This window comes from Lasiosphaeria miniovina (genome assembly GCF_030549165.1).
Source record: "Lasiosphaeria miniovina strain SMH2392-1A chromosome Unknown B0T26scaffold_9, whole genome shotgun sequence".
NCBI classification, from domain to species: domain Eukaryota; kingdom Fungi; phylum Ascomycota; class Sordariomycetes; order Sordariales; family Lasiosphaeriaceae; genus Lasiosphaeria; species Lasiosphaeria miniovina.
The window spans coordinates 512,329-530,885 of NW_026848228.1; the positions used below are offsets into that span (position 1 = coordinate 512,329).

General features: G+C 54.4%; 6 protein-coding genes across 6 annotated transcripts; 4 read left to right on the top strand and 2 right to left on the bottom strand.

The window, feature by feature from the left end:
• The first annotated feature begins 1,088 nt into the window (after nucleotides 1–1,088).
• On the top strand, nucleotides 1,089–2,892 carry B0T26DRAFT_528429 (uncharacterized protein). Its single transcript, XM_060435519.1, has 7 exons — nucleotides 1,089–1,265; nucleotides 1,344–1,423; nucleotides 1,494–1,585; nucleotides 1,658–1,748; nucleotides 1,815–2,374; nucleotides 2,458–2,729; nucleotides 2,866–2,892. Exons 1-6 carry the CDS (start codon nucleotides 1,215–1,217, stop codon nucleotides 2,586–2,588), a joined length of 1,005 nt encoding a protein of 334 aa, XP_060289391.1. The 5' UTR covers nucleotides 1,089–1,214; the 3' UTR covers nucleotides 2,589–2,729; nucleotides 2,866–2,892.
• A 663-nt stretch (nucleotides 2,893–3,555) lies between these two features.
• B0T26DRAFT_757722 (uncharacterized protein) lies at nucleotides 3,556–6,038 on the bottom strand (the record flags this gene model as incomplete). The annotated part of the gene is made up of 3 exons (XM_060446292.1): nucleotides 3,556–5,550; nucleotides 5,635–5,894; nucleotides 5,960–6,038. 3 exons carry the CDS (start codon nucleotides 6,036–6,038, stop codon nucleotides 3,556–3,558), a joined length of 2,334 nt encoding a protein of 777 aa, XP_060289392.1.
• A 250-nt stretch (nucleotides 6,039–6,288) lies between these two features.
• On the top strand, nucleotides 6,289–8,538 carry B0T26DRAFT_734424 (major facilitator superfamily domain-containing protein). The gene is made up of 5 exons (XM_060443194.1): nucleotides 6,289–6,505; nucleotides 6,615–6,834; nucleotides 6,898–7,755; nucleotides 7,835–7,932; nucleotides 7,999–8,538. The coding sequence occupies exons 1-5, from the start codon at nucleotides 6,462–6,464 to the stop codon at nucleotides 8,150–8,152; spliced, it is 1,374 nt and encodes a 457-aa protein (XP_060289393.1). The 5' UTR covers nucleotides 6,289–6,461; the 3' UTR covers nucleotides 8,153–8,538.
• A 5-nt stretch (nucleotides 8,539–8,543) lies between these two features.
• B0T26DRAFT_865633 (uncharacterized protein) lies at nucleotides 8,544–10,311 on the top strand. Its single transcript, XM_060447803.1, has 2 exons — nucleotides 8,544–9,003; nucleotides 9,076–10,311. The coding sequence occupies exons 1-2, from the start codon at nucleotides 8,803–8,805 to the stop codon at nucleotides 10,294–10,296; spliced, it is 1,422 nt and encodes a 473-aa protein (XP_060289394.1). The 5' UTR covers nucleotides 8,544–8,802; the 3' UTR covers nucleotides 10,297–10,311.
• A 1,334-nt stretch (nucleotides 10,312–11,645) lies between these two features.
• Nucleotides 11,646–14,763, top strand: B0T26DRAFT_681849 (major facilitator superfamily domain-containing protein; the record flags this gene model as incomplete). The annotated part of the gene is made up of 9 exons (XM_060440689.1): nucleotides 11,646–11,689; nucleotides 11,942–12,000; nucleotides 12,259–12,334; nucleotides 12,556–12,622; nucleotides 12,734–12,816; nucleotides 12,895–12,952; nucleotides 13,166–13,268; nucleotides 13,305–13,732; nucleotides 13,804–14,763. The coding sequence occupies 9 exons, from the start codon at nucleotides 11,646–11,648 to the stop codon at nucleotides 14,761–14,763; spliced, it is 1,878 nt and encodes a 625-aa protein (XP_060289395.1).
• Nucleotides 14,764–16,300: 1,537 nt separating this feature from the next.
• B0T26DRAFT_734429 (uncharacterized protein) lies at nucleotides 16,301–17,122 on the bottom strand. Its single transcript, XM_060443195.1, has one exon. The coding sequence runs from the start codon at nucleotides 16,915–16,917 to the stop codon at nucleotides 16,699–16,701; it is 219 nt and encodes a 72-aa protein (XP_060289396.1). The 5' UTR covers nucleotides 16,918–17,122; the 3' UTR covers nucleotides 16,301–16,698.
• Nucleotides 17,123–18,557: the final 1,435 nt, after the last annotated feature.

The following is an 18,557-nucleotide window of genomic DNA, read 5'->3' on the forward strand; positions in this document are numbered from 1 at the left end:
TTATCGCTCTAACGTGAGAGGCGGCCTACCGGAATTTGTAGAGACAGAACCAGGGATATAGAAGTGGACCCTCAAGGGGACGAAGAAGGAGGAGGGCACTGGGAACGTGAATAGCGTAAGCAAAATTACTATTACAGGAAAAAAAAATGCTTCGAGGATAAGAACGCCCAGGAGCTGGTGAAAGAGTGTGTGTAGACATTGTGACCATCAACATATACTGAATGGGGGCCAAGCAGGGTTGAGACTTGAGTCGACCACCAAGGGAGCTTCGGTTTCGGTCGGTTGAGTAATTATGCGACGGGTGCACGGCATTGGCGGCAGTCGCGCCTAAGTAGACCCTGCATGATGCCGCTGCCAGAATCTGAGTTGGGCCATTCCCGCCTCCGCATGTCTTCGCAGCCATGGCCCTTTCTGACCGACTCAAATCTGAATCTGCCGTGACTGCAGGCGGAGGTCTTCGCGCTGGTGGCGCCGCAAGTAGGTCAACCCGCGCTTTGATGAAACTAGAGAATCCATTTCTGTGCGATGCGGAGTTATTATTAGACTCGATTTTGTTTAGAAAGCCAAGCCTTTTCAATTTTGGAGGTGCACTGGGTGAGTCCGGGTCGGGTGGCTGAGTCTTCCTGGGCGTGAGAACGGCCAATGGAAAGTCATCCCGACCACAAGCGAGAGGGACACGGGGCCACACGAAACGAAGCCAACTCACTTTGAGCTGTAGTGAAGGATAGAGTACCCGCTGTATCCGTATGTACAAACGTAGGGCGAGATGGTGTGATAGGCTGTAATTTCAGGGTGGGGTGCGGATCTCGCTTCCTACCCAGAAGCGAAATTGTTGCCAGCAGCGTCCAAGCTGACTCCTGAGGAGTGTCCAATGGCCCATAGGTGTCCTGCTCGCTCCTGAAGGAAGCCAACGTTGGCGTCCCCGCATCCGCGTATTATCTAACACACGGAAATGCGGCATCCATGCATGGAAAAGGGCGGGGTTGTGGGTTTCAGCCTTTCAGGAACACATGAAATAACACGGACAGCCGACGCGCGCGTCTAGGACCCAAAACTTGATTGCCCAGTGCTGACCGCTGATGCCTAACCGACACCTGCCAGCTCGTGGAGACATACATCAAGGCTTGAAAACACACGTCCCAAGACTTTCAGAGACAGGCCACACGTAAAAGAACATCCTTACCTATCTCCATCTCACAAAGCAGACTTCAACTATGGAGTGCACTACTGTGGGAGAACCCGATCCCGACATTGCCGGCCTTGGGGTAATTACCTACGCTTCATTTCCCTCAATTCAAGTCGTAGCGCGCATCACAATCTGACGCCACGGCTTCACGCTCCAGGTGTTCGTCGGCATGGCTGTCCAGGCCGGACTATCGGTGCTTCTGTCGACATGGCTATTTATTCGGGACAGGACGATATCGTAAGCAGCGACCTAAACTTTTGTTGATGCGCGAGAGAAGAGATGAATGGCAGCTGACAAGAAGATGCAGCCGGTATCCCATCTTGCCGGCGTCGCGCCCGTCTGAGATTGAGGCTCTACGACAACTTATCGATGGCATCAGTGATTCTCAGATCCTCGCTGGCGAGTTTTTTTTCTAGCAATGGTGACGCCTGCGTGGTTGGTTGCCCTCCACTAACCTTCTTTTCTCCTAAGGCGTCTCATTATTGATCGCGGCCTTTGTGACCCGCGACACCCTCAGCCTGTATCACTATCGCGTCATTTACGACATTAGCAGTTTCACCGCGTAATTAAACCAGTCCTTTTGTCCGTACAGGTTCCTGAAGCTCTCAAATACTAACGCTGCCGTCAGGGTCTCGGTTTGTGCCTCCATCATCCACACAAAAGGCGTTGGGTTCGACGAAGACGCCGGGCGATGGACTTTGCCATCAGCCGGAACCACTATGCGCCTCATCATGGCAACCGTGTACGGCATCTTGCATCTGGGCTTCTCCATCCTGTTTGGGACCATGCTGAAAAGCTGGGAGTGGGACGTTGATGGCCGCTGCTACAACACAAACCTAGTGTCCCACCCTTCGGCTTCCCACCCCTACGTGGATTTGATTTATCTCGGTGTGACGTGCTCATATATGCAGCTCATGCTCATGGCCACCGTCATTGCCGGGTGCATGGATTTTGACTGGGGCTTCAAAGACGAGCCCGACGCGGAGCCGTGGGAAGTGATGATGTTCGGTCAGTTTCTACTACTGGCCTTCGTTCAGTACCCCATCCACCTCTGGTCGACCGTGTCCCTGCGCCTTGCCAACGAGAGCTATTTCGATGACACGTCGGAAAATGAGTGGAGTTTTGGGCAGATCATACCGCTCATCTTTGTCCTCGACACCTTGATGAAATGCACATCTGCTTGCTACGGTAATTATTTCCAGCCCTCCCTGGCCAACCTGGGAGTATTTCTTCAAACAAAAGTCACTGACTCAACTCAAAAATTTGTTCAGACGTGTTTTACCCTCGCAAGCCACCACGAAGCTCTAGGTACACCGAGTCAGTTGAGGACGCCCGGTCGATACAAGACCAGTCGATGCAAGATCCACAAATGGAAGAACCACGTCGGATAGCCACCATGTAATTACGTCGCGTACGTGCGTGCCCTCGTGGAACAGTACTAAAGACGGTGAATGGAGACTCTGGTTCGAGAACCGTGCATATTAAACGGCCCCCGGGAACGGGAGAGGGCATTGGCACGTTGAATCCTGGATGTTGTATGAATATATTTTGTAGAGTCAAGTCAGCACTCAATAGTGACACGAATTACGAACCAGGCAGCCGGTAATTAACCGCAAAGGTGACGACAACTCTTGTGCAATTCTGCGCCAGTAAGGAGTATATTAGAGAGAAATCATTACCGGGATTATCCATGACGCTGCCAATTGTTTTTAAAGGCTCCTGGAACACGTTGACGACAGATATTATGGTCAAGTGCTGCTGTTAATTATCCGGGCTTTTCTGGCCCGCGACGCAAATATGGAGGCATACCGCAGCAATTTGAAGTCATTCCTGATCCCAGTTAATTGAAATCCCCATTCAAATCCCAAGTGGCCTATTCCGGAGACGTTACATGGCGATTAGGTATGGATTTTGTGCTTGGGTAATAACTAGGCGGCGTGGAAGGTGGGAAAGGCTCGCGAGAAGACGAAGCTCGCCCACAACTCGAGCAGAACAGCAATGCAGGGGCTGAGAAAGGGGGTAGGGATTGAATGTAGCCGTGGTTACTCAACAAAAATGAATAAATGCGGGGTGCGTGTTGAGATTGTCTCAAGGCATTTTCGGTCTTAGACATTCGGTGTTGCAACTGATAGGTAGACGAGTCGGTCAATCAACAATGCATGTGGAGTTCCGGCCGCAAATCTCGGCAGGGTATGCAGGTATCCGTGGATGAGTTCGTCGCGCTCTGTCGTTCACTCCTTTTTCCAATCATTATCAGGGATAGAGTAGAATATAACTAATGAACCGTTATAGCTTCTAGAGAGTTGCGTATTCATTAATACATCAAAAACAACCGAGAGCGCTAGGCAACCAGTACCTAATAGACCTATTTAGAGTGGGGCAGCCTGAGGAAAAGCTGCATCGAGGTCCGCAAACAGCTGGTTCCATCCGTCAACACCGACAGCCAACGATGAGGTGTTCATCATGAGATCGGCCCATTCGATATCTTCTAGTAAACCAAGCGGCGGAGGTTGGGAGTGAGACTCGCTGCCGAAGTCGCCAGTGGAATCCCATGATCCAGAAAACTCCGGTAGTCCAAAGTTGCTATGAGTTCTAACCCGTTGTTGCCCATTCCAACTTGCTTGCTGAGACTTCTCGAACGACGTTGCTGGTGGAGTAGGAAGAGCAAGGGTATTGCCAGAAGCAGCGGTTGCAAGATAGTCCGACCCCTGGTTTACAAGATCGCGGTTCGTCGTCGACGTCCCCGAGGCGTATACCCTTTTTGTAGTCGGCCCTGGTCCGTGTGTGGAGATACCAGCGGCTTCCTCTGCAAGGGCACGATGTCTTCCCAGCACGCCAATGAGCTTCCGGACCAGATTTCCTGCTGCCGACGAGATCTCAGCTACCTTCTCCAGCAGCCGCCGTGCGTCCGCCAGCTCGGTGCGAATTGTCTCAGCTTCTTCCGACACCTCGCTATCGCCGGCATTGCCCGCATCGCCGCCGTGGGGTGCTAGCGCCGGATGGGCAATGAGGAGCACGCAGGTAGCAAACAGATGGGAGATGATGCACCCACTGCAGACTAGCAGTCCGCGGCGCTTCCCATTATCGCCCAAGCTTTCGCGGATCAGGCTGGACCCGATGGCGAGCACGGCGCGGGCAGAGCTAAGACACATGGTTCGGAATATAGCGAAGCGCGGGTCTGTATCCTCGGCATCTGCTTGCTGGGCGTGCCCGCGGTGAGGCTTATGTTTATTCGAAAGAAGGAACGGGCGAAAAATGCGAGCGCGGCGGCTATGGAAGGCGAGTTGGATGACGCGGCGCTCGATGTTGACTCGATGGGGTGCTTCGGGCGGGATGGGAGCACCAAGCGCAAAGCACGGGGGCATGGACGTGAAGACCCCGTCGAATAACTGGGCGATGGTGAGGACGCGGTCATAAGGGAGGTCATCGATGTCGCCGGCACCGAGGGGTAGGGCGTCGGTCACTTGGCGGCAGGCCTCGGCGAGGCGGGTGCGCAGAATTGGATACGTCATGTCTGTGACCATGGTGGCGGGCAAGATGCACGATGGATCGCGCTCGTTCACGTTAGAGGGGCGATTGACCCTCATGTGCTGGGGCTGGACGCTGTATGTCCTGTCGAGCTGCCCGCCCATGATACTCTGCAACCAGTCCGTCGAGGCGATGTGCCACCAAACCCTGCGCTTCACTTCTGTGAGATGGCCATCTTGTTCTGAGCCGTTGACTTTGACTGGGCCGGGCGCGTCAATGAGATGGAGGGATATTTCGCGAGCGAGGGCGAGGGCGCTGTAGTGCAGGCAGCGAAAGCGAGATGAGCATCCCTCCATGTTGTAGATAAGGTCTGATAAGATTACGCTGGCCTGGACTTGTACAAGGGACGCAGAACCAGGAATCTGCCGCAGCTGGTCGAGAAGTTCCCAGGCCGTACTCAGCCACGCGCGAGCCTGTCTCGACGCATCCTCCTTGGAAGAGAACAGCGTGCATGTAGCGGCGGCAGATGGCTCCCAGAAGAAGGCGCTCGCGGCACAAATGCTAAGGATGAAGGCGGCGACACTGGCCACGCTCGTCTGGTTGCCATCCTGACGAATGATGTGATTGCCAGAAGACGACGAGAAAAAGTTGTTGATGGCCACCCTCGCCGAAGGCAGGTGGAAAGCGCGAGGCAAGAAGTTGGAGCTGCCGACGAAGTTGTCGAACAGTGCAAAGAATTCCTCCTTTGCTAGCAGCACTACGCAACGGGCGCCTGTTGACGCTGCCGCTGCTGTCTCGGGGCCCCATGGACACTGGGAGGCGAGGCTTGGATAGGCTGCACTCACGGGCTTAGCAACTTGAAACTGGAACTGGAGCTGGCCGCAGTCTTGGGGCAGCTGATTGCCATGTCGTTGGTTAGCGTGTGTGATTGGGCAACTTGCGAGAGGTCAGAGTTCAGAAAGGTCCCAAAAGGCGCTTACCAGCACATCAGGGGCCTCTGGGTAGCCCGCTTCGGCGGATGGTGTGGATAGGCAGTCCAGGTTATTCTTCGTTGATTCCCCGTCTGCAACTCCATCGGTGACAGCTGGGGAAGGCACTTGAAGTAGTACAGAGGGCGCATGATGAGAGGGAAAGAGCGCCTGCTCAATCCTGGAGAGCCTTGCGAGAATTTCGGATGGGTTTAACTGAATGCGGCTCCCGTCCCCAGAGGCGGCAAGGGCGACTTGAACTAGACGCAGGTCTGGCGCACCGTCGCAAGGCAACCCCCGAGTCACGCAGCTTGAACATGGACTTTGTCGGTCGCACTTGCGCTTTTGGCGGCGGCACAGGTCACACGACACCTGAGGCTGTCTGCTTGGCCTGGCCGCCGCTTCTCCCGGGCCATTGCTGACAGGCGTGAGTTTTCGTTTCATTACGGCTTAGTTTGCTTTCGTTAGCATGATCCGCGGGTGTTGAGGGGAGAGACAGGCGGACCTCCGCGGTCGTTTCTTTATCACCTTGGTTGAGTGGGCGGCTGTCGGAGAATCCGCGGATGTATAGTAAGCTAGCGTCATTGGATTAGCAAGCATCCAAGCCATAACCAACATTCCCGGCCAGCCCCGCGGATAATCCGCTGCTACCTATCAAACCCAACCGAGTACGAGAATACGCATCTACGCAGCATAGATATGTCACCATTTATTTATTTATGTATTTATACAGCACTACGCCTGCTAAATGTGCCGTTTGTTTTGTTTACTGTGGCAACTATCACAAGAGTTGCTTGTCTCTTGACTACCGCAAAATTAATTGCCGTGTTCTTTAATTCATGAGCATGGATCCCGAGGCGAAAATGCCAACGCCGAGGGTAGTGCAAGTCCCCCGTCTCCATCTCTGTCAATACCTTGTGTTTGGCACACAGTACTCAATTACTTCCAGACGAGCATGTATCTCTAACGCAAACCGTCTCTTCTACCGTCAGATCGCGTCGCGCAGCCCTCACCGTCCTGGGAGCGTCCCTGGCCCTCTTCTGTACCGTCGGCTTCTTGAATGCCTTTGGCGTCTTCCAGGAACACTACCACTCGGGCCTGCTGCAAGACAAGTCTGAGTCGGACATTTCGTGGATCGGATCCGTGTCCCTCTTTTTCCTCTCCGGCCTGGCTCCCGCCTCTGGAGTCCTGGTCGACCGAATCGGGCCAAGGGTAACCAACAACCCAGCTCGCAGCCTACCTAATTAAACCTCTTACTTACCTGACTCCTTCCAGTCGCCACTTGTGATTGGCAGTCTCGGTCTGCTCGTCGCCATCTTCACAACTTCCCTCTGCACTCAGTACTACCAGTTCTTTCTCGCGCAGGCCGTGCTCCTCGGCGCCAGCACGTCTCTCCTCACCTGGCCGCCCATGGCCGTCGTGTCACGTTCTCTCCCCAGCCACAGGGGCCTGGCACTAGGCGTTGTTGTCGGCGGATCCTCCATCGGCGGCATAATTTGGCCCATTATGCTAGCGCGCCTTTTTGACCACAGCAGTCTCAGCTTCGGCTGGATCATGCGGATCGTCGGCTTCATCATGCTGCCACTGTTGGCCATTGCCTGCGTTACTATTCGAGAACCACCAGCGTCTCTTCCAGGCCCGTTACCGCCCAAATCTCAGCCCCCGTCCAGAACCACAGCATCAGCGACACCACCCAGCGACAGCAACGATACGGCAAGCAGCAGCAGCAGCCAAGAAGATGCCGCCGAAAACAGCTCACTGCCCGCCACCACCGAAAAGAAAAAAGTAAAGCGCTCCGAAATCGTCACCCTCCTAAAAAGACCGGTCTTCATCTTCTTGGCCCTCGGCCTGGGCATCGGCAACATAGGCCTGTTCATCCCCCTCTTCTTCATTTCGTCGTACGCCACCAGCTTGGGCATGTCGTCACAGGTCGCCTTCTACCTCATCCCGGCCATCAACGCTGCGTCGCTCTTCGGCCGCCTACTCCCAGGCTACCTCGCCGATAGCCACGGCCACTACAACATCTGTATCGCGGCTTTGTTTGCATCCGCCATCACCGCCTTCTCCTGGACGGCTGCGAAGAGCTTGGCAGGTCTGATTGTTGTTTCGCTGGCGTATGGGTTCAGTTCGGGGGTAAGTCGGATGTTTGTGCCTCTCTGTCTCTTCTCTGTGAATGGCTGGTTGACTCTTTGGCCTTTTCACGCATGTGCAGGCAATCCTCGCGTTACAGGGTGCCTGCGTGTTCAAGATTGCAGACCACCACATGCAGGGCACGGCCTTGGGGCTGCTGATGGGTTGTTTAGCAACTGCGTAAGTTAATTCTTTTATTCTTTGTTCTTTGAAAGACAAAGCTGACGAAATAACGTCTATTCGTAGATCACTTATCGGCTCGCCTATCGCAGGCGCCCTCATTAGTCGATATAGCTACCTCGCCGCCTCCATGTTTACGGGTGCTTCACTGATCACTGGCTGCCTTTTATTAATTGTGGCAAGACTTTGGCTCAACAAAAATTTTCTTGCCTCTGTGTGAGGGGAAATTGGTGGCAGTACAGAGACGAGATTTTCTTTTTCTTCCGATATCTGGCTATATACCTAAGCTTTGTATATTGTACGACCAAAACCTTCTCACATATAGTAGAACTAGATGGGCCAACCCGAACCCGATATAAACAGACATGAACTGCCCTATAATGGGCTAGCTGGTATGAACAAGCGGAGTGCCCCGTCATACGAGCCCCCTGCAAGCCTCGCTGCCAGAAATGCCCGCCTCAATCCTAGCCTTTTGTCTCGTGGAAATCAAAGCACGTTCCAGCCCTTTCGCTCGCAGACTCACTCGGACCACAGCACGTGGGCGCGGGTGCAGCATTTCAAACCACACATTTCCGGGCCTTGTCCCAAACAAGAGTGGCACGTTCCAATAGCCTCGCCGCTAGTGCTCATTCCCGCAGTTTTGGGTGACGCGACCAAGCCCCTCGGTGTCGTTTTCTCACCCTTGGCGCCCACGTTTCTCCACACCAATCTTATAATCCTCAGCTCACTCGGGACGGGATTCTACTTGACCATCGTCTGCTATGATAAGTTGTGGATATCTCCTGGAATCTCGAATCCTTTTAAGATGGAGTCGGCAGACTCCCTGACATTGGCTGTTATTTTTTTGTCGTGTTTTCTCAGTCTCGGATCATGAGGCTCTCAGTGTCGGGCCATGTCGTGTCTGTCGTGGCCCATGCCGGGATAGCATGGACTCGGTCCGCAGCCGGCGACTCTGCGGCTGCCCTAAATAGCGATTTGGAAGCGCTGCACCAGAGGGCTCCGTCTGGCGCCGTCTGTGGTGCAGCGGCTGGAAATACGAGCTGTAGTTCTGGACTCTGTTGCTCGGAAACGGTAAGGCCACCGCAACCCCCCGAAGTTCCCTCGCCGGCCACCTGGGACCAAGTTTTCTAATTAAATCATCAGGGCTTCTGTGGCACCGGTGCCTCCTTCTGCAGCGGCTCGGGTTGTCAGCTATCATATGGGCCGGCGTGCGACGGGAACCAGACGCCACGGGGGAGCGACACGTCCAAAACCCCTCGGCCATTGTTCGGCAATGTGCCGTACGGAGTCGGCATTAGCCACTGCTCCGTGACCGGCAAAGTCGCGCTCAGCTTCGACGACGGGCCGTACGCGTACACGATGGAGCTGCTCGACCTGCTGAAGAGGAACAACGTGCGCGCCACTTTCTTTGTCGTCGGCAACAACATGGGCAAGGGTCACATCAACGACGCCAGCTCGGGCTACGCGCCCATGATCCAGCACATGGCCGCCGACGGGCACCAGGTCGGCAGCCACACGTGGAGCCACCAAGACCTCAACGCCGCGACGCGCGAGCAGCGGCGGGCCGAGATAATCAGCAACGAGATCGCTCTGGCCGACATCCTGGGCGCCGTCCCGACATACTTCCGGCCGCCGTACACGCGGTGCGGCGGCGCGTGCCTGGCGGAACTGCTGGAGTGGGGCTATCACGTCGTCAACTACGACATCGACACGCGTGACTGGCAGGACGGAGGCGCCGCGGCCAAGACAACGTACCAGACCATCCTGGCCCAGCACAGCCCGGCCTCCTCAGCCTGGCTAGCCCTCGCCCACGACGTCCACGAGTTCACCGTGCACCGCTTTGCCCAGTTCATGGTCGACACGGCCCGTGCCCTGCGCTACGACCTCGTCACCGTCGGTGAGTGCCTGGGCGACCCGCCGGCGAACTGGTACCGCGACCCCGTGACTGGCCAGCCGATGGACCTCACCCAGCCCAGGCCCAGTAGCTCTTCGAGCAGCAGCCAGGCGACAAAGACAAGCACGAGCACGAAAAAGACGAGTATCAGCACCAGCAGCAGCCAGACGACAAGCACCAGCACGAGCAAAACACAGACCCCTGTGACATCAAAACCGGCAATGGGCGCGACTTCTGAGCTCGAGCACACAACTGGTACTGATGCAACGTCGGCGGCGACGGAACTGCTCTCCGTAGTATTGGCGAGCGCGCTGGTGTCGACGTCGACTTCGTCAAATCTGTCTGCTCTGCCGACGGCAGCGCTTCTCGCGGTGCCGAGTTCGGATGCGGCGTCGATGATTTCCACTGGAGGATTTTGTTGGGTTGTCGGGCAGATACTCTTGATTGCGTGGCTGGGGTTGGGATTATGATCACGAGCGAGACGTTGATTTGGTAAAGGATTAATCGCTTTGTTATTTTCACGCGGTGTGATACCAGTGAAAAGTCTGTTTGATGACAAGAATATTGCATGTTGGTAAGATGGGTTGCGAATGAATGGCAAGTCCTAGAAGTAGATGCATAATGAATCGGTGGGAGCTCCGCCTTCCAAAAAAAAAAAAAAAACCCCCCTCCCCCCCCGCCAAAACGGGCATAATGCGAGCCGCGGGTGAGCCCCACAGACAGAAAGTAGCTATGCCGTATATGCAATAATTATATTAAAGAAATACACAGGCTCGTGCGTAAAGACTAGAGGACTTGGATTTTTGCGATGGCAATGAAGATTTCGTTTAACAAGCGAGGATGAAGAAAAAAAGAACGTCTCCCAGTTACCAGATTACAATGGTTTGGAGTTATATCCCCCTCGTATAAACGGCCCCCCATCTCCCTGTGCCACCTATCCCCTCGTCAATGTTCGCTTTATTATACCAGTATAAAGTCGGATTGGTAACAAGCAACTACAAGTTTCTAAGACAAGATCAAAAATAAATAGTGGTCTCGAACCTGATCAGGTGGGATGGTGGATAAAGCAGCTCCCTTATAATTGAACATGGCCAATACTTTGCTTGTGTGGTGATGTGTGGCGGGAGTTTCGACAATACAGCTGCTGTTGGCCGGGTTCCAGGCAACAGGCAAACATCTGTTCAATCTGTTGGTATTGCGGCAGGCTGTGACAGTATTTTTAATCAACTACCTGAAAGTGGTACAATGGTTCAGAACAATCTTGGACAGCTATCAATAAGTTGTAATTAGTGTCAGATAAAGACTTGGTAACAACCTGCTCGGCTCCGCCCCATAATCACGCCGACCATTGGTCGAGACAGACTCAATAAAACACCCAAGAGACCCAATAAGAGACGCGTAGGGAATTACTCACCACGTTCCATCCTCATCTCGACGACCCTGTGCTGTAATCGCAGAAACAGCCCCGCTTCCCGTGACGTAGAAAGATGCACTTAGGGACTCGTCCCACCACAATTTCTCGCCAATAAAAACGACCAGGAAGCTTGATTAGGCACCACAGAGCTTCCACGTCGCATAGGGGGCCTGTCTTGCATACGAAAATCAAGAGGGGGTCGGGTCGGTCCTACATGTAGGCACATGACGGATAGTGCCCCTGAGGTATTTAGTCTAGACAACACCCAGACCCATCAGGCTAGGCACAATCCCAACACCTTCCCTTGATCCAACTCGGACCTATAATTCTAGAACAAGCTAGTTCTACGCACAGCTCAAGCCTCCTTCAGCCCATTTCCCCTAGCCAAGCAGCAGAGACACCAACATGGCCTCACAGACTGTTGCGGAATCGTTGGCTGTGGAGATAAAGTGTACACGGACTCAGCAACCAGGGTGCAATACAGCTATTGCGATATGCGTACGTTGTGCCACACTGCGTTCCTGGCCTGCCTACATCACCCGGCGCAGACTTGGGGCTAACTAAAGCATGTACTAGATAGTTACCATCAGCCGGGTTGTTCTGGGGAGACACAGAAGAACAGATCTTACTGCCAATACCATGAGTTTCGAGATGTTCCCAGCATATAAGCACGCCTTGCTGCGGACATACGCCGCGTGAAGATTAATTCACGGAACCCCCGGAGAGGATGATCGGCAACGGGTCGGCAAACGGCTGGAGTGTGAGCTGTGCTGGTTCTGCCGCTGCGGATGGAGGAATGCTGCGAGGTGACAATCCGGGGGAAATTTTCGTGGCTTCACACCCTCTCTCATATCTAACTCGGCCACGCGATGGAAAGGGCAAAGGCAATCTGAATTTCTGAAGTTTTGGGAAGAATGGTCGGAAACATGTTTGCACCATGTATAACCTGATTTATTTAGTGTGCAATATACACGGCATACATAACCCCAAAGAACGTGCTGCCGGTGTGGGAACTCAGGCTGCGAGAATGAATTCGCCCGGAAAGCGTACAGGGAGAAGCGCGAGCGTGAACGCTGTCGCTTCCGACCCTTTGTGTAAGTACCTTAATAATTGGATTGGGGGCGGAACAGTTTGGGTTCGCAGTTGGGGGTATCGGGTTCTTTGGGAAGGAGCAGTTTGATAATTCCTTTTTAGGAGAAGTTCTTTCCTTTGTCGAAGTTGTCAAAACATGAGGAAATTAGGGCAAGAACGATCTCACTTTTGGCAATTTTGTTCTGATAATTAGCAAGACCCACCAATACTTTTTACCTTCAAGTTATCCCACCACACCCTGCATCTCACTCTCAGACCTGTCCAGAGCAAAGAAACGAGAGCAGCGCCAGGTAGCGGCCGAGACTTAGATGGCGACCTCCTAAATGAACCCGGATTGTCGAGACTGGAGGCCTACCCGCCCCGGGTTTGCATTTGCATTGCATTTGAATTTGCAAATGCAGATGGAGGGCCGGAACCGGGAACAAACGTCCGACTCGTCCAACGCTTGCAGAAACCACACGACCCTCCGGCCAACGGCCCTCAGGTGTGTCAGCACTTGCAGTGATTGGACTGCCTGACGCCCCATCTCAGAAACTACCATGTAGTTGTGACTACATGCCAGATCAAAGGGCGCAAGCCCTTCGGAAGCAAGCAGTCGACGTGGCATCGATAAGTGGCGCGTGCGTCCGTTCTCGGCTTGTTGCCGTCCATGTGGACCCCCTTTCCCCGCCTTCGACCCATGACCGAGCCGTTCGTTGAGAGGTAGCATCGGATGCGTTCCGATTGACTGTTTGCCAGGTCGCGGGGGATACATATAGCTGGGTGGGAAGTCAACCCATCTCTTGGGCGAATCCATATCGAGTTCGCTTTGTTGACAGCAGTTCGATAATTAGACCCCTGTCGCCTCAATCACAGCCGAGGCCATGTCCACTGAGAAGCCAACGCCGGGCTTTTCATGCTATGAGATGGAGCCTCGGATTCGGTCCCAAAGCCACAGTGAGCCCGGCCAACAGTGTGTTGTGGGCTTATCAGACCCATCCCAGACGTCGATATCTCTCGAGGCGGCGGTCGGCAACGTGGCGACGGTAGAGGATGTGCCCCCCGACGGCGGGTACGGGTGGATGTGCACCTTCTGCGTCTTCATGATCAACGCCAACACCTGGGGGGTCAACACGTCGTGGGGAATTTTCCTCGACCGCTACCTCACCCTCGACACCTTCCCCAACGCCACCAAGTTCGAGTACGCCATGATCGGCGGCCTGTCAATCTCGCAGGCCCTGCTCAGCTCCCCCGCCGTCGCCGCCAGCCAGAAGCGCTTCGGCACCCGCCTTACAATGCTGCTCGGCGCCGTGCTCGTCTTTGCCGGCCTGTTCTCCGCCTCGGCTGCCACGGAGGTCTGGCAGCTCTTCCTCAGCTTCGGCCTCTGCTGCGGCACCGGCATAGGGCTGATGTATATCCCGGTGAGCCCAACTCGGACCCTTTTCAAAAGAAAATAAGAATATCTAACTTTCTTCTATTCTCAACTACCTAGGCAATGGCCCTGCTCCCGCCGTGGTTCTCGTCCCACCGCAGCCTGGCCGTCGGGTTTGCCACATCGGGCGCCGGGCTCGGCGGCCTCGCATACAGTCTGACCACCGGACGCCTCATTGCCATCTCGGGACCAGCCTGGACCTGGCGGATTCTTGGGTTCACCAGCCTCGCGGCCAACGTGATATGCGCTCTCTTGGTTCGTGAGCGCCCGCCCTCGGCCTCGACGCGCAGGAGTCGGCACTCGTTCAACCCGCGCGATTTTGCGCGCACGCAAGTCATCTTGATTCTTTGCTGGGGGTTCCTCGCCGAGTTTGGCTACGTGACGCTCTGGTACGGCCTACCCAGCTACGCCACCTCGGTCGGGCTGAGCCCGAGCCAGGGCGCCGTCGTCCAGGCACTGCTGAGCACGGGGCTGGGGCTCGGGCGGCCGTTGATCGGCTGGTACAGCGACCGAATCGGGCGCATCAACATGGCGCTGGCCACGACGATGACCGCCGCGGTTCTCTGTCTCACGCTCTGGATCCTGGCGAGGAACTATGCCGGCCTGCTGGTATTTGCGGCCATGGTGGGCGTCGTGTCGGGGACCTTTTGGAGCACGGTGAACCCGATCCTGGCCGAGGTGGTGGGCATCGCCGAGGCCGGCAGCGTTTTTGGTGTCATCTGCTTTGCGCTCGTGCTGCCGACCACGTTTGCCGAGGCCATCGCGCTGCAGCTGGTGCAGGGTTCGGGCGTCAACCAGTTCCTCCCGGCGCAGATCTATGTGGGCGTGATGTTCTTTGCCGGCTCCGTCTCGCTGTGGTTTCTGCGGAGCTGGAAGATCTCTGAGATCGAGAACAAGGCAGAGGACGAGCAGCGGTCCGAGCTGGCCGAGGGAGAGGTGGCGGGCATCGCTGCCGTAACAGGCATGACGAGCTCCTTCTGGCTCACGCCTAGGAAAATGTTCATGCCTCGACGCGTGTGACGGAAACATTGAGACGCGTTGTATTGTTTCTAAATAAACAAGCCTTCTTCTGCCAGACTTGGGTGAAATAAGGTACCCACACCTTAAAGTTAAGATACCGTGAGGTACTTAGGTACATACCTGATTCTAGGCAACCACCTGGTCACCAGCAAGCAGAACACCCGGGCGCGCCCCTATGACCTGATTAACCGGTTTTAGTTCGCGACAAACATGCTGTGGGAGTAGGTTTAGGCCATGCGCGACGACGAGGCTACGATCCCCTTCAACAACTGGCTCGCCGAGAGGGCCTAGAATACCTACCTAGAGGGCACGTAAAAGGCCCAGGTCGCGGCGCTCCAGTCCGAGTGGGACGGAAGGGACCTCGCAGACTACTTCAGCGACATCGTGCAGGACATAGAGTCCCGGCCGAACCCGCCCGTCGAGCCGAGAACCCAGCCGAACCCGCAAACAAAATCGGGCTGCGGTGCCTGATTACCAAGTCCAAGGCACTCGGAGAGTCAATGTTCTGTTTTCGCAATGAACAGAGCATGGGGAAGAACCCATCCTTGGAAAGCGAGGATTATCACGGCAATTTTTGTTCAACCATTTCAGACTAATATGAGGGGGAAACCACGCTTTGTAGCTTGTCGAGAAAGTTTCATGGCGATACGGTTGTTATTGAGGGATTGACTAGAAACCACCGTGCTGGATAATTGGCTGTGGGGATGGATAACAAGGAAACCGTGTGGTACAAGTTCACTGTCTCTTCTTTCCTGTGCAGGATGCATAATTTCTCTCCTGTTGTACATACATCGCGATCGGGCCTGGTTCTCAGTTCCGCCATCTCTGGCCTGTCTGTATATAATCAGTCGTCCGTCACTCCGAAGAGCAAGAACAAGGCAGACAGACAAGCAATCGATTTCGTTGCGTAATTACTGGTCTGGCCAATGCGTCGCCACTAAGAATCAAAACAAGCCACAAAGATGAACCTGCTAACGAGCAGCGGGCGTCTCGTTTCTTATTCTTATTCTTTTCCAAATCAAGACAAAAACTCCCACCCTCGTACTCAGCTGGTGTGGATGGGTGGGTAGAGTAATTAGGTGGGGCGGATATCTAATTTTATGCATATGTATTTGCATATGGTTGTTTGTGTGACTGCCTGCCTGTGAGGGCGGGTGTGTGTCGGACGTGAGTTCCCTCTGGAGGCACCATTATCATCATCATCATGCATGAGAATGCGTAAGACGAGTTCCACACAACGAAATCTCGGTGTCACAGCCGAATTGGAGACTCAAATATTACAGAGGGAAAAAAAAGAAGGCACAGTTAGATTGGACCTACGTCGCGTCGCCTGCTACTCCGGACAACCCTGTTGAAGCGGGAGAGGGGTGTGTGGGTTGCATGTGAAGTGATACAGGTTTATGCGATGGGGGCTTTCATGACCACGACGAGACTGAGTATCCCGGGTTGCGAGGCGAGCTGGGCACTGATCGGAGTCGGCTTTTCAGATCCGAAACTTGCAAGTTAAGGGAGGATTCGCTCTGGTTCTAAAGCAGCAGATTTGAATAGATGCAGCATCTTTGGATGTCAGAGTGCTCAGCGACGAGGACACACGCGGCTGCTTATTTACAGCATGGCTTACTTGCCACTGAAAAAAAAGAAAGAAACAGAGACGAGGAGATCATATTGTGTCGAGTTTAGCGTAAAGTCACCTCCGCCATGACTCTCCTCTACCGAACTAGGGGTTTAGAAATCTTATCGACGTCTTTGAACTTTTAGACTGTGCGCCATTACTTTGGAAGGGAAAAATGGCAAGCAAGGGAATAACTAAACCACGACGACTAGATTGTAATAAGCTTCTGTGCTCTTGTTTCAGCTGAGTGAGATTTGGTTGATTTCCGCTACTAAAGCACGAGCATTACTCGCCTGCTTTCACTGTAGCTACCATACCTTGACTCAAGACTGTAAAGTCTGTGGCACTTGAGTGCTTATGAAGTGAGAATCTGTCCTTGCTCCATGGAGGTGGTTGTGGTAAAATTTTCTCAGTGGATGATGAGCCGGCGATTGACAGCTCTTTCCGTCGAATAATAACGAATGAATGGCGTGCTCATGCCGCAATTGTTTGGCAGACAAAGGCACGGGAAAGAAGAGACTCTGGAGAAGCAGAGATGTCATGTTAGTGGAAGCGTGGGGTCTATTTGTGTTAATTCTCTGTGCAAACCTGCAGACCAGCACAAGTTCATGCGTGCAACCACAAGAAGCAGCGCCTGCCACGGCTGCCCAGTGCTCAGTTGCGGCTCGGGAGGAGATGGAGCTGCCACTCGGGGCTTATTGGCCGCCCCCGACGAGGACGAGGGCTGTGCTGTGCTGTGCTGTGCTGTGCTGTGCTGTTCAGCCCCGGGCCGTGGCGCCCCATCAACGTGCATTGTGTGGACGGGTTTGGATGGGGGCTGCGCCGCAACTAGACGCCTGGCTCCGACAGCAATCAGCGGATACAGCGTATCAAGCCGTGCATCGTTGTCGTGCGCAGCTGCGGCGGAAGGATCGGGCTGCATGTTTGCCTCTCCTATACACGTAAAAGGCACCAACGGGCGGGCGATTTGGAACGCATTTTGTCTGGGCTCGGTTGGGGAATTTGAGGTAATCGACACCTTGCTGACCTCCATTTGGATTTGGGTAGTGGTGGCCTGGGTCTCCCGCTCTCTCCATTTTCGGCCATTGAGGTGCGCGACTCTCGTAATCCTGCATCTGTCGGCCAAATTGTGCGAAAAATTGAAATTTTTCGTGGATGCCTTGGATTACTGCACATGCGTCTCACTCACCTCTTTCATTTACGTAGTTCTCAGTTCTCACACGTGGTTCAGACAGAAACAGTGGGCCAGAGATGCAAACTGGCGGGCCGGATTGAGTTCGCGGGTTGGAATGCTACCTGAACTGGAAGCGACGACGGCAGTGTCTTGTCATCCACTGATCCACACACTTCCCCTGGGGAAAATGGCACCCTGTTGCCGGCGCCAAGAAAACCTTAAGGCGATCCCACACATCGTCCATTTCAAGTTCGTTTGTTCAATTGGGGCTCCATCGACTTGCACACCGCACCACACTCGCCTCGCCAGTGCAAGTCTTGGCTGGGGCCCATCCATCAATCAGCAAATGCGCTGGCGGCACAGGAGCGGGCGAGACATTTACCCCACGCTGCCTTGCGGAGAACGAGTTCCGGGAATCCAGACGGGAGTTCCAGACCGCAGACGCACCATCGACGCACTGTAGGGACCCGAGGATTCCTTGGCTCTTCTCTGTAGCCCGGTGTTGCGATTGTGATTGATGGGGTGCCATTCAATGCGGAGACCACCTGTTCTTCTCTTCAGCCCCCTGAGTCGCTGTGTCTGTGCGTCCAGGATACAGGTTTCGCTCAAAATTGCAGAGAGGCTGCTTAAGCGAGTGCTAATGTCATCTCCGACGTCCACCGCCCCTCGAGATCCAGAACCTCCTCCGTCGCAAACGCACGCTCAAGACCACCATTGAGAAAGATGTAGTATCTGAATAAGGGTGGCAGACTATTCGCCGATAAGTGCTGACTGGGCACACGCCGGATGGGGGCTGGGCATGTCTTCTTTCGGATTGCGTCTGCCTAAGACTGCAAAAATTGGAAGCGCTCTGTGATAGTCCTGCCGGCTTGTCCAATCCCAACGACGTTAAAAAGCCACAGAGAGGCGCACATCATGCCCGCTGACCAGTGCCCCGGCGCTGCATTCGCTGGCTTGCCTGTCCTAACCTTCTAGCTCGCCAAGTCGCATAGATGGTACAAACTGAGA

Coding starts and splice junctions, on each gene's coding strand:
- B0T26DRAFT_528429 (XM_060435519.1), top strand. CDS start 1,215: ATGGAGTGCACTACTGTGGGAGAACCCGATCCCGACATTGCCGGCCTT. Junction 1,266..1,343: donor CCGACATTGCCGGCCTTGGG/GTAATTACCTAC, acceptor TTCACGCTCCAG/GTGTTCGTCGGCATGGCTGT. Junction 1,749..1,814: donor GACATTAGCAGTTTCACCGC/GTAATTAAACCA, acceptor CGCTGCCGTCAG/GGTCTCGGTTTGTGCCTCCA.
- B0T26DRAFT_734424 (XM_060443194.1), top strand. CDS start 6,462: ATGAGCATGGATCCCGAGGCGAAAATGCCAACGCCGAGGGTAGT. Junction 6,835..6,897: donor TCGACCGAATCGGGCCAAGG/GTAACCAACAAC, acceptor GACTCCTTCCAG/TCGCCACTTGTGATTGGCAG. Junction 7,756..7,834: donor CGTATGGGTTCAGTTCGGGG/GTAAGTCGGATG, acceptor ACGCATGTGCAG/GCAATCCTCGCGTTACAGGG.
- B0T26DRAFT_865633 (XM_060447803.1), top strand. CDS start 8,803: ATGAGGCTCTCAGTGTCGGGCCATGTCGTGTCTGTCGTGGCCCATGCC. Junction 9,004..9,075: donor GACTCTGTTGCTCGGAAACG/GTAAGGCCACCG, acceptor TTAAATCATCAG/GGCTTCTGTGGCACCGGTGC.
- B0T26DRAFT_734429 (XM_060443195.1), bottom strand. CDS start 16,917: ATGACATCTCTGCTTCTCCAGAGTCTCTTCTTTCCCGTGCCTTTGTCT.